The 14,505-nt window shown below is 40.0% G+C and overlaps 1 protein-coding gene across 1 annotated transcript in view; it reads left to right on the top strand.

Moving 5' to 3' along the window:
- LOC123464531 (ATP-binding cassette sub-family C member 4-like) overlaps positions 1-14,505 on the top strand; it is a 159,087-nt gene that overhangs the window by 103,167 nt on the left and 41,415 nt on the right. The window contains 4 exon segments of the mRNA XM_045162456.1: positions 1,645-1,764; positions 2,933-3,043; positions 6,412-6,512; positions 7,695-7,886. Of these exon segments, the coding sequence (XP_045018391.1) occupies positions 1,645-1,764; positions 2,933-3,043; positions 6,412-6,512; positions 7,695-7,886 (524 nt within the window).

Genomic DNA, 14,505 nt, shown 5'->3' with positions numbered 1-14,505 from the left:
CCATAGCTGCCTGCAAGATAAGTGATCTTAACTTCTTCTAAACACCCAGGTTTTACTAACAGCTCTTCTCAGGAGATGCACAGGTAACAAGGTGATGTCGGTATTTCCTGCTGATACAACACAAATTATCACTCATCCCGGACAGAGGTCACAGTGTCACAGTCTGCCACTGACACAGCAAGTTACAGCCTTGTTTACTGTGGAGAATGAGAACCGTAAGGGGTCCTCCTTGCCCTGCAGCCTACAGCTCACCTGTTCCCTGATGGGCAGGAGCCTGACCCTGGTGCTCATGGTCAGTGTGCTCTTAGAGAAGATGGCAGGAAATGAATGACCAGTCATGTGACACCAGACCCAAAACCCACATGAAATCACTCAAAAGAGAGTGGACACTAAGGCCACTGTCAGATTCTAAAAGGATGATGTGAGTGTCACATGCCACAGTGATCTCCAAATACCTCAAGTTTCTAGCAGGGAAGTTATAAAAACATCAATTAGGTTCTCTGGAGTGGAAGTCAAGACCATTCAAAGGCTCCTCATCTGCTGGGTCCTGTGGGCACAAGGGTGGTGCAGCACTGGGTGCTCCATGACTCGCACAGAGGCTCCTGGCGCAGGTGCAGGGAGAGGCTCAGGACGGGGGAGGCATCAGACTGTCCACTCCCCTTACTTGTCTCACCCTGTCCTGGGTCTGGGTCTGGTCCAGGGTGGGGGATGTACTGACTCTATCCCAGCCTTTAGGCTACTCATCTAAGGTGGAGATGGCACACAGGTAGCTCATCAAAATTCAGTGTGGTGAGGACTCTAATGAATTAAATTTTGGAATGCCACTGACTCATAAATTAGTGAATAATTACTCAGTGATGAAAAAGAATGAAATACTGCAATTTTCAGCAACATGGATGCAAAGAATATTATTCTTAGTAAAGTAATTCAGAGAAAAACAAATATGATACATCGTCACTTATATGTGGAATCTAAAAAGTAAAAGACTATGTACAAAACAGAAATAGACTCAGAGATACAGAAAACAACTTATGGTTACCAAAGGGGACTGGAAGGGAGGAATAAATTAGGAATATGGGATTAACAGATAAACAGTACCATGTAAAATAGGTAAGCAACAAGGATTGGCTGTAAAGCTCAAGGAATTTTATTCAGTATCTTGTAATAACCTATAATGGAATATAATAAGAAAAAATAAGTGACTCACTGTACTATATACCTGAAACTAACATATTGTTGTAAATCAACCGTCCTTCAATATGTTTTAAAAAACATTGTGAACAATTTCCACATGGAGAGATGCCAGAAGAATTTGGAGGAAGGCATGTTTGAGAGGATCTTGATGAGTTAATAAAGAGTTCCTTTACCTAAATCTAGCTTCAATTTGAATTTGGTCAAAGGTGAGTTCAAAGAGAATCTTTAATTTCCAGGTTGTTAAAGTGAAGGTTGGCGTGAACAGGAGTTTGAGGGTCACATGGAAGATCCTTTCCAAAAGGGGCAGCTTCCTTCCCCAGGCAGCCCTCCAGGAAGCCCTGGGTGTGCCCTTTGTCAGGACGTGTGACCACAGACCCCGGGAGGCAGTGGGTTTCCTCGCGTCCAGCCTCCCTGACTTTCTCTGTTGTGTGTCTGTCTCTGCTTCCCCAGCACAGAGTCCAGTGTTTTCTCACTTAGCATCTTCTCTCCGGGGACTCGGGACCATCCGGGCGTACAAAGCCAAACACAAGTTTCAGAAACTGTTCGACACATACCAGGATTTGCACTCAGGTCTGTCAGTTTCTGGAGATGATTTCAAAATATGAGGTCTGCTGCCTTCTGAGGCCTGACCTTCTTCTCAGGTGGCCTGGCTGCTCCCACCTCTCTCTGTGCTGCCCCTCATCCCCCTCTGCACACCTGCCTCCCCCCAGCCCTTCCTCTCGGCATCCCTCTGTGTGCCCCTCTTCCCCATCACCCCCTGCTTTTCTCCCCTGCCTCGTTTGCCTTGTCCTTCGTCCTTCCATCACTGTGCCCTGTGGTTCTCTCTCTCTTTAGGGCAGGAGTTAAGAAACTTTTTTCTTTTTTTTTTTAATAAACATCCAGATAGAATATATTGTAGGCTTTTTGTACTATACTGTCTCTATTGCAGATACTTACCTTTGGTGTTATAGCACAAAGACAGACAAAGATAATATGTCAGCAAATAGCTGGGGCTGTGTTCCAATAAAACTTTACAGAACCAGGTGGTGGCTGTTCTTGGCCCACAGGCTTTAGTTTATTGACTCTTCTTTCAGAGTATACAGGGTGGCAGATATGATTGAGGAGTATAATTTCCTGATTTGCCACCCACTTGATCATACTTTGTATCAATGAATTATTTTCTAGGAAGAAATTTCAGAATTTCCACTAAGTCTGAAAAATTTTGAGCTATCTCTAAAATCTTTATTCTGTTTGAAGATAATGACTGCATTTTAAAAAACCGCATGCAGATCTTGTTAGCTGATGGTCCTTTAGATATTAGCTCCTAAAAGTAGACACATGTAGGGTCATGTAATGAGTGCAGAAGGTGCTGGAAACAGTGTGAGCTGTGCTGTCTGCTATCAGAGAGCTGGGAACAGTTGACATGTGAGAGGATGACCTTCATGTTGAGGTCCAGCACTGCCGGAATTGTGCGGATTAGACTTTTTTCTCTCTTTTTCCTTGTGATTGTATTTCTGTTGATAGCCTGTGAGTTGAAGTTTTCAGTGTATGCTTCTCACAAAGCCACTGGACTGATTCTATATGTACTATATGTTGTCTTTGTCAGAACCTAGCTTCCTGGAATCTTCAGTTTCCTTGAATGTGTAACTTTGCTGTCCTACCTTGTGTAAATGCTGAACTAAGCAAAATGCTCTCCTTCATTAGAAGCAGCTAACATGGTTTTTATGTTTATTCATTATATTATGGTTCACAAATCCAGAGGCTTGTTTCCTGCTTTTGACGATGTCCCAACAGCTCGCTGTGTATCTGGATGTCATCTGTGCCATCTTTGTCGCTATTGTTTCCTTTGCAGCCCTGATTCTGGCAGATAGTAAGTAAAAATCTGAATATTTATGGAATGCTTACAGTTTATAGCTTCAGATTCTAATGAATTGTATTAAAGTGTTTGTAGCATGTGACTCCACAGTGTGGTCCATGTGAAGTTATTTACATCTTGATAACTTTTATCTTTTTTTCCATTTATTTATTTACAGTAGATCCTTCTTGAGACCTTTAAAAAAAGATTTATTGGTGTTTATTTGCTTTACAGTGTTGTATTAGTTTCTAATGTACAGCCAAGTGAATCTATTACTGTGTGCTCAGTCTCTAAGCCATGTCAGCTCTTTGAAACTCCATAGACATAGCCTGCTAGGCTACTCTGTCCATGGGATTTTCCAGACAAGAATGCTGGAGTGGGTTGCCATTTCCTTCAGGGGATCTTCCGGACCCAGAGATCAAGCCTGTGTCTTCTGCATTAGCAGGAAGATTCTTTACCACTGAGCCACATGGAAACCCAAATCTGTTATATTTATATCCCCTTTTTTTGGATTCTTTTTTTCTACCTCATGAACATTGGGCTGCATGCATATTTTTAGTAATTTTCATTTTAAAGAATACTTCAAATAAATTGCCATATTGGAAAGAACTTTTCTTTTTGGCTTTAGGAATCTTCAGGAACAAAGACCAGGTATGAACCTGCCTGTTCCAGCTGACCTGCGGTGGGTGCCTTGGGTGCCTGCTTTGACTCACTTGGGCCATTCTTTTATTTTTAAAATATTTTATAAAAAAATTAAAAAAAATAAAATATTTTATAGGGGTGTAGTTGATTTTTACTGTTATCTTAGTGTACAGCACTTCATGTGTACAGCAAAGTGAATCTGCTATACATATATCTACTCTTTTTTAGATTCTTTTCCCTGTAAGTCATTACAGAGTTCCCTGTACTTTATAGTAGGTCTTTATTAGTTATCTCTTTTATATATAGTAGTGTATATGTGTCAGTCTTCCAAATTATCCCTTCCCTCCCTTACCCCTTGTATTTTCTGCATCTGTAAGTAGATTAGTTCATTTCTAGCCTTTTGTTGGAGTCTACATATAGGCAATATCATATGCTATTTATCTTTCTCTGAATCTGACTTATGACAATCTCTAGGTTCATCCATGTTGCTGCAGACGGCATTATTTCTTTCTTTTTACGTCTGAGTAATAGTCCATTGTGTATATATATACCACCTCTTCTTTATCCATTCCTCTCTTGGTGGACATTTATGTCCAACTTCTATGTTCTGGCTATTGTAAATAGTGCTGCAATTAACATTGGGGGGAATTATGGTTTTCTCTGGATATTTACCCAGAAGTGAGATTGCTGAATCATATGGTAGTCCTATTTTTAGTTTTTAAAGGAACCTCTGTATTGTTCTCAATACGAGCTATACCAGTTAACATTCCCACTAACAGTGTAGGAGGTTTCCCTTTTCTCCACATCCTCTCCAACATTTATTGTTTGTAGGCTTTTTGATGATGGTCATTTTGACTGGTGTGAGGTGATACCTCATTGTACTTTTGATTTGCATTTCTCTAATAATTAGAGATGTTGAGTGTCTTTTAATGTGCTTTTTTGGTCATTTTTATGTCTTCTTTGAAGAATGTCATTTTTGATCTTCTGCCCATTTTTTGATTGGGTTATTTGTTTTGATATTGAACCATGGTCTGTGTATGTATTGGAGAATAATTCCTAGTTAGTCATTTTATCTGCAAATATTTTCCTCCATATTATAGGTTGTCTTTTCATTTTATTTATGGTTTCCTTTGCTGTATAAAAGCATTTAAGTTTAATTATGTCATATTTGTTAATTTTTTATTTTATTTTCACTACTTTCAGAGGTGGATCAAAAAGTTATGACTTTAGTTTATGTCACAGAGTGTTCTATCTATTTTCATCTGAGAATTTTATAGTGTCTAGTCTTACATTTATGTCTGTAATCCATTTTGAGTTTATTTTTGTGTATGGTGTTAGGGAGTGTTTTAATTTCGCTCTTTTACAAGTAGTTGTCCAGTTTTGCCAGCATCACTTATCGAAGAGACTGTCTTTTCTCCATTATATATTCTTGCCTCCTTTGTCATAGATTAGGTGACATAGGAGCATGGGTTTATTTCTGTACTTTCAATCCTATTCCATTGATCTATATTTCTGTTTCTTGTGCCAGTAGCATACTCTTTTAATTACTGAAGCTTTGTAGTATAGTTTTAAGACTGGGAGCCTGATTACCTCAGCTTTGTTTTCCTTTCTCAAGATTGCCTTGGCTATTCATTGTCTTTTGTGTTGCCATACAAATTGTAAAATTTTTTGTTCTTATTCTGTAAAAAATGTCATTGGTTATTTGATAGGGATTACATTGAATCTATAGATTGCTTTGGATAGTTTCTTTGTATATTTATTTGCTGTAGGTCCTTGTTGAGACCTTTTATCTTTTCATCTTTCTTTGAAGGGGTTGAGGTCTACACAGCTGTAGCAGCATGACATTCTGAACATTCCAGGTAGTGTCCTGTAGTTGAGAGGGGAGAATCAAGTTTTCTATTAAACTTTTTCCACAAATGAGAGTTTAGGTTTTAGCTATAGGTCTACTCGGATCTCTTAGTTATAGATAATGTTACATTGGGGTGAGAAAGATTCTCTGTAGCAAAGATCAATATCCTCACTGCTGTATGGGTACAAGATGAGTAGGTGTAGGTATTTGTGGCATGAACTCACCATCCCTAACTATTCATAGTAGTAACTCTGAATCATAGTCTTTAATAATGAAACATGAGAGTAATACTTTAGATTTAAAAGCATTGGCTCCTAGAATTGCCTTGTTTTTGTGATTTCAACTGCAGGTACATTGGACATAGAAAGTGAAATTACATAATGATAATTGAAGCCATAATGATGAAAGTCTGAATAATGACATGATCCTCACCCATATAATAACTGTATGTCAATCCAGTTGGGATTAATAAAATCACCTTTCTAATTCTTTCTAAATCCATAGTGTTTTTTTCACTGTATTATGGTCCCAATCAATAGACAGTAATATTATGAGTAATATTACATGCAAATGATTAAAATGTCATAAAGAAGTCTTCTCACTACTATATATTAATATAAAATAGATAACTATTAAGGACCTACTATATAGCACAGGGAACTCTACTCAATACTCTGTAATGGCCTATATGGGAAAATAATTTTAGAATGAATAGATTTTATGTATATGTGTGGCTAATTCACTTTACTGTACAGCTGAAACTAACACAACTTTGTAAATCAAATATGCTCCAATAAAAATTATAAAAATAAAAGAGTCTTCTTCATAAAGTGACAGAACTAGGTGAGGGGGTGGAGAAGGAGACTGACTGTTCCTCTTCTTCCTCATTTAGCTTTGAATCCTGGGGAGGCTGGCCTGGTCCTGTCTCTAATCATCACATTTACAGGGATGTTCCAGTGGTGTATCAAGCAAAGTACCGAAGTTGAGAATATGGTGATGTTTATCTTTCCATTCTTAGTCTTTTCAAGTCTCCTTGCTGTTAAATGGAATAAAAGCAATTCTAATGTAAAATAATAAAACTATTTTTTTTGCATCATTGTTAACAGAGGGATTTCTTTTTATTCTTCTCCATCTGCTTAATGTTAAATAAAATATATACATCTTTTTCTTAGTTTTGTGTGCTTCATGTCAACAGGTTTTATAGTCACAAACTATCCTCAAGTATAATAAATGTCTCTGCAGGAGGGAGGTCAGGTAATCCTGGAGAGAATATGAGCTAATTTCTTAGCAGCTTGTTTATCTTTGCTTCTTAAGGGGTAATTCCTTGTTTTTAGTTACAAAAAAAAGTATTCAGTACTCTGAGGTTTGTTTATTTAATTAATAGCTTCCTCTGCCTTTCCCCCAACCCATTTTGTCATTTATCCTTGTATGTGTTGAGCACCTAAAATTGCTGGAAGCCCTTCTTTCTGGTAGGATAAGCTGTTTCTCAAAATGTGCTCTTCAAGGTGTGGAGTTATAGTTGTTTAAGAGGCCTTAATCAATATGTAAATTATACACTTTCTCTAAATATTTGCACCTTCTCCTAAAGGGAGAAAAACAATAAAAATGAAATCTTATAATTTTGGTCTTCTAACAGAGTAGAACCTGACTAATTATTAAAATGTTGGTTGATGACCATCCAGTCCTGCTCATCTGTAACACATGGCCCTTCTGTAACCACAGTTTACTAGCTGGTGTCCATAAGTGTTCTTTTCTTTGAGAAAAGTCTCTTTTTAAAATTTTTTTTTTAAATTTATAGTCACAAACTATCAAACCTGTTGACATGGAGCACACAAAACTAAGAAAAAGATGTATATATTTTATTTAACATTAAGCAGATGTGAAAGGTAGAGTGATAAAATCTTAAACAATCATTTCTCTAATTCTTTTAGCTTTAATATAAAGTTGAAGGAAGTAGTCATAAGTAAAAAGGTTGACGGTGAATAAATTTGCAAATCACCCAAGGCCCCATAAGACTCCTACTTCTGTCCTTTGTGGATGCTGAGACCTGAGATATTCTATACCATATAAAGGCAAATGTGAAGATATAAAAGCAGAAGTTTTCACTTGCAATCTCTAAAATTCATAAGCAAGACTGTCTGACACTTAACTCGTGTGATGTCATATGCATTTCAGATGATTTCAGTAGAAAGGGGGATTGAATATACAGACCTTGAAAAAGAAGCACCCTGGGAACTTGAGTATCGTCCACCACCATCCTGGCCTCATGAAGGAAGGATTTACATTATTTATGTTAATTTCAAGTACAGCCTGGATGGGCCTCTGGTATTGAAGAACCTGGACACGCTCATTGACCCAAGAGAAAAGGTTAGTTTAAGCCATTTGCCTCTTGATTTATTTATTTATTTTTTAAGTGTTAACATTTTATCTTGTTTATTGAGGTAAAACATACATAAAATTTACCATTCTAACTATTTTTAAATGTACTTCAGTGGCATTAAGTATATTCACATTGTTCTACAACCATCACCACTATCCATCTCCAGAACTTTTTAATTTAGAACATCTTTTTTTTTTTTTTTTTTACTTTACAATATTGTATTGGTTTTGCCATACATCAACATGCATCTGCCACGGGAAGCTTGGGGCTGGTGCACTGGGATGACCCATTTGCCTCTTTAAAATCCAGCTAAATATTTAGCACCACATCTGCTCTTGGCTTCCTTGTCAGTGTGTCAGGGGGACTCTTTGTTCCTAATGGATGCAGATTAGATCAGTGACATCATAGGTGAATCTTTCTTGGAAACTGACTATGGAATGGGGATACCAGCAATTTTTTCCCTGTGGAGTGAGCCCCCTCATGGTGGTAGATGGGTCCTGGGCTCCAGGGCTTAATCTTAACCTGACCCAGGACACTCTACAGGACACCTGATTATTCATACTAAGTCTGGGAAGTCAGTCGTGGCTCCCTGCCACTAACTGTCCAATATCCCCTGCCTTTCCTCCTTTCCGTCTTTTCTTCTTTGTATTTCTGATATCTCCTCCTGCTCCCATGGTGCCCTCTGGTTGCCACCTCCTCCTCTCTCCATTAGCCCTTCCCGTAGACTTGTCCTCCATTCATTGACACTGAACTGCCATTGCCCTGCCCCACCCCGCAGACTGCTTCTTTCTGAAGCACAGATCTGACTTTTACTGGCCTGGGTGAGCTGCTGGTAGAACCACAGCACCGCCCCAAGCCAATTCCAGTAGAGGCTGTGGGGTGAGCTCGTAGCCACTAGAGAATCATGACTCAGTCACAGGTGAGGCACCAGAGCCCCAGATGGAGATAGGGCCCAGAGACTTGCTCAGAGTCAAAAGCAAATTGAAGGGAGCAGGGAAGATTCACATTGGAGATGGCAGAGAGGCTAGTAACCTGCACCTGCCGGTGTCCATGTCTGCTGGTGATGTTCCTTTCACGCTCAGATTGGGAATCTCAACTAGGGCCAGGGCAGACTCTTGAAGAAGAGACTAAACCAGAACAGACAAGGTGGTAGGAAGCCCTTGCCCCATCTGCCTCTACATCCAGAATGTCTCCTGATTTACACACACCCCTGCACTCGGGTTGTGTGTAGGTTCTCCCAAAGCTATGTCCTCCCAACTTCCAGTGTGCACTATGTCCCTCAACCTGAGAGACCCATCCCCTCCATCGTCTGGATGGTGAAAGTCTCCTCATTTTCTGCTGCTGCTAAGTCGCTTCAGTCATGTCTGACCCTGTGCGACCCCATAGACGGCATCTCACCAGGCTCCCCTGTCCCTGGGATTCTCCAGGCAAGAACACTGGAGTGGGTTGCCATTTCCTTCTCCAACACATGAAAGTGAAAAGTGAAAGTGAAGTCGCTCAGTCGTATCTGACCCTCAGCGACCCCATGGACTGCAGCCTACCAGGCTCCTCCATCCATGGGATTTTCCAGTCAAGAGTACTGGAGTGGGGTGCCATTGCCTTTTCCGCCTCATTTTCTGAGGCATCTCTAATGCGTCTTATAGACTCTCAATTCTTCCTCAGTGTCTTATGTTTTCTTTTAACATAGCATTTACAGTACACCTGTGGTCATAGCAGGCAAAAGTTGGAAGGAACTAAATCCTTACAATGAAATATTATTCAGCCTTAAAAATGAAGAAAATTCTGGCCTATGGATAAAACTTGAGGACATCTTGCTAAATGAAATAAACCAGACACAAAAGAAATGAAAACTCTGATTCCACTCATGTGAGTTTCCTAGAGCAGTCAAATTCAAAAAGACAGGAAGTAAGATGGTGGTCTCCAGAGACTGTGGGAGGGGAGATGAGGAGTTGTTTGTTTAAAGGGTATAGAATATCAGTTTTATGAGGCAAAAAAATAAATTCTCGAGCCTGGTTGCACAATAATGTGAATGTACTGAAAACTAAACTGTCCAATAAAATGGTTAAGTAGTTAAATCTTACATTATGTGAATTTTATCATAATTAAATTAAAAGATAGCACCTGTGACATGCTTTGTAATTTGAAGTCTGTATCTCACAGTACCTTGAAGCTTTTTAAAATCAGGAAGCATCTTATTTTCATCTATGTTTCCTAGCAAGTGGCATTCTTCAGAGCACAGAGAGAGTACTGAGGGATTGCTGGATGAGAGGATGAGTGAGTAATACACAGGTGTGAGCAACCAGGAACCAACACACACAGAGAAGACAACTCTGTAAATTACCAAAAGAACTGCTCTTTAAAACTCTTACCACCCCAGACCCATCTAGTGGACTGTAGCTGTAATTTAATGAATGGTAGCTTTGTAACATGAAAATGAAAAAATAAATATTCAACTTAATCCCCAAATGCTGCCCAGGAAGCAGCTTCAGTCAGTCACAGGGCAAAAGCTGGTCCTAATTATTTCCAGTTCCACTGTAGGTCAGGAAGAAGGTGAACTGCCATATCAGGAAAACATTCACCACAGCTTTTGATACAATTTTGTCCCTGAGAGCTCTGAGGGTGATGTTTGTTTACTTTCAGACAATGAGTCTGTGAAATTTTCCTTTGTAAATGTAATTCTGTTAACTTACATAAGAAACTCTGTAGTACAACTTAGGGACATAAAAGATTCTTATTCTTCCTTCTTAAACCCTGGAAATCATAGGATTATTGAGATTCTAAAATGTTTGAGGGCAAATTAAATTTGGAGACTGAAGTAGTAACTGCAGCAACTTGACACAGTATTGCCATTAGTTTTATTTCTGTGTGGGGAGATGAAACCCGGGCAGCATGTTCACAAAGCCATTTCACTCCACCTGTGTACATCCCAGGTATCCTCTCCTGCTCACAGGTCCCCACCCCTGTCACTCCAGGACACCCCCTTTGGTGTTGGATTTGATTGAGAGAAGCTGCTGTGGGATAAGGAAACGGCAACCCACTCCAGTGTTCTGGCCTGGAGAATCCCAGGGACGGGGGAGCCTGGTGGGCTGCTGCCTATGGGGTCGCACAGAGTCGGACATGACTGAAGCGACTTAGCAGCAGCAGCAGCAGCTGTGGGTGGGGAGGAGATGTAGGAGTGAACCAGCTCAGCAGAAGGGGGGCTTTATTCTCTTTCTTTCATTTCCTCTGCTGTCACGATTCCTGGAAGTTACCATCAGTAGGAAAGTATAGTAGGTACTTTGTGGGACTTTAATCCATAGAAGAAATGACAAGTGAAAATAAAGAACCAGGACTTCCCTGGTGGTGCAGTGGAGAAGAATTCACCTTTCAATGCAGGCGACACTGGCTCAATCCTTGATCTGAACCGAGAAGATTTCACATGCCGCAGAGCAACTGAGCCTGTGCGCCACAACTGCTGAGTCCACGTGCCACAACTACTGAGCCCACGTGCCACAACTACTAAAGCTTGTGCTCAGCAACAAAAGCAGCCACCTCAGTGAGAAGTCCGTGCACTGCAATAAGGAGTAGCTTCCACTCATCACAACTGGAGACAGCCTGCCCAAAGCAACCATGACCCAGCACAGCCAAAAACTAAAAAAAAAAAAAAAAAAAAAAAAAAAAAAAAAAAATCAGCTTGAGGTAAATAGCATGCTAGGCTTCCTGGTTAGATTCTGAACATGGGCTGCAGTTTTCATTTAGATGGTTTTGTGGTTTATTTGATCATTTAGAGAGTCCTGGGCCATATTAAAGCATTTTCCATCTCTTGAGGTAGATTGATTTGTTTGTTTTTGCTCACGGCTCTTACTTGGGTAATACATTTTTACAGATGCTTACTAAACCTTTCTATAATGTGCAAAAATATTAAGTTTTCTATATTTTCTCTTTTTTATGTAATGTTTTCTTGTAAACCCCTCCCTTCACTCTGAGCTTGTCCCCCTTCCCCTGCTGGCTTCCCCATTCCCTGCGACTCAGACTATGGTGCCGGAGCAGCAGCACCTGCCTCTCCTGGAGCTTCTTAGAAATGCAGGGTCTCAGGCCCATTCAGATCACTTTCTCAGCATTGCATTTAAACAGGACCTCCTAAAGTCCTTTTTCTCCCATGGGTAGTGTTTGATAACTGATAGCCTGTGATTTCCAAGAAATTTCCTTTGACAGTTTGAAACTGAGCTCATGAATCACCCAAACCCCTATTGTGACTGAGCAGGAGGCACTAGAAAGCTCTGTACCACTTACCCTACAGATTTACTTACGTTTATACTCTATAAATCGGGTCTTTACAGTATAATCTAATTCTGTGGTTTTACTGCATTTATTTGCATCTTTCCATGGAGTCTGTCTTCATCACGGGCCATTTTCATCCTGCTGTCTGTCCTTCTCCACAGCAGCCTTCTGCGGGGATGGGAGGAATTTCCCACAGGCTCAGTTCTGCCTGGAACTGGAGTCAGAGACTGCTGAGCAAGGTAGTCAGAGATTGCTGAGCGTATGCATGGCTCTTTCACCACCTGATGGGATGAAATATGAATCTTGCTCCTTAAGCACGGCACGAGGTCTGTCTGGTCTGTTCCCCAGGCACCATGTGCCCCACTCAGCTGCAGGTTTCTCTCAGCCCAGCTGTGGGTGCTGGTTCTTCCTGCTGACAGCTGGCCCACCTGACCTCAGGCACACTCTTGCTCCCACTCACCATGAACATGCCTGTGTCCACATCATGCTTTAACTATCTGGCTATAGGATCTCTATGTTAGGCCTGTGCCTTTAACTGCAGCTACACTTACTTCTCCCCAGTTTCTCTGTTCTGGCTACACAGAGGGACATGATAAGGTGCCAGGCCATCCAGGTGATAAGGAGGCCATTGGCAGATGGAGAAGAGCCCGAGGATGTGGATTTGAGTCCCATCCTGTGACTTATGGGTTCTGACATTTCAGGCAGACTAATTCATCTAACTAAACCTCAATCTTTTCTTTTCCAAAATGGAAGCAATAGGATGTACCCTGTAGGGTTGTGGTACAACTTAAACAAGATAAGACATGTAAAGCACCCAGCATAGGGATCAGAGTAATTGCTTGGATAAAGATGGCCATCATTTCATTGGGTGTTAAATGACCATAACCACTTATACCCAGTTTGTCTATCCCATGAGAAAAGAGGTGTTAGCCATTTTAAGTTGTATCTATAGCTGTAGGATCCATTTGTTGTGTTTCTCTGTCTGGTTTATCATATACCTAAATAATACAGTAATAGATTTTCCATAAATTTGTCTGGCCTAATTAAAAAATCTCAGTTCCCAATGGAAGCTTATTTTTCTCAGGACACCATAGGTAATACAAATGAGTCAAATCCAATACATATTCTGCTGTCAACATGTACAGTTCATCTGAAGAAACAAGAAAATGACTATATTAGCTTTGTAAGCTAGAAAGAAGTCATAATTTTTAGAGGTTTTCACAAAAATAACATAATATCTTTTTTTGTTTGTTTTTTTTACAAAAATGACATAACATCTGTTAGGGTTGGGACAAGCCCACATGATGGGACAGGGAGAGTATTTCCAAGGATTTAGGCATGTGAGACAGACTTAGTGATGTGTGGTTAGGGTTTCAGCTGGTGGAGATGCATTCAGCAGAAATGCATGTGAAAGTTCTTTAGGAGGTGGAGTCAACATAAGCAAAAGCATGATAACCTGATCCAGTGAATGAAGAACTAGGCGCCTGCAGAGAATTCAGGAAAATCAGCTACTAGGTGTGCAGCAGACATTTACATGTTCAACCCTGACAACTCCCGAGTCACCCCAAGGAAGCCAACTTGTGGACATGAAGGATGGAGAGGTCAGTGGGAACAGTTTTGTAGAAGAAACATCCTAGGGTGGAGTGATGGGCACAAGGCCTGTGGCCTTTGGGAGTTTAATCTGAGAAGTGAGAGCCTGAGGACCAGAGTGGGCAGATGCAGGAGGTGGGGAGCCTGGAGCTGTTGTGCCTCCAGGAAAATGTCCTGGAAAAGTGATTCCCCTTTTTGGAATCAAACTGATGTCGATTAAAACAAAGATATAACACTTGGGTTTGTGAATGTGCAGGGAATTGAGTGGGAGTAGAAAATGGTATCATATTTCTGGAGAGTAGGTTAACAGCTTAACATTCCTCTGAAAATGTTCATACTTGATTCTCAGCAGTTCCACATCTGAGAATTTATCTGAAGGAAATCTTTGAGAGTATTTGCAAAAAAAAAAAAAGGATTTAGCTTCAAGGATATTTAGCAGAGTTATTTATAATAACAAATTATTGAAAACTGCCTAAATATCCAGAAGTAGGGGGTTTGTTAATTGATCACATATACTGTAATATTTTGTAGCCATTAAAATAAATATTCTTATGAAATACTAAATGAAAACACATAACAATATGTTCATATTAATCCCATTTTGTTTATATATAGGAACATGTGTCTTTAAGAACACATACAGAAGTCTAGAAAGTAAAAACATCATCTTGAAAATGTTTTTATCAGAGTGCTGAGTATAGCTATTATTTATTTTTCAAATTTATAGTGATTATGATTAAGGATAATAATCATAAA

Source organism: Bubalus bubalis, chromosome 13, assembly GCF_019923935.1.
Source record: "Bubalus bubalis isolate 160015118507 breed Murrah chromosome 13, NDDB_SH_1, whole genome shotgun sequence".
Classification (NCBI taxonomy): domain Eukaryota; kingdom Metazoa; phylum Chordata; class Mammalia; order Artiodactyla; family Bovidae; genus Bubalus; species Bubalus bubalis.
This window is presented reverse-complemented; position numbering and strand designations above follow the sequence as displayed.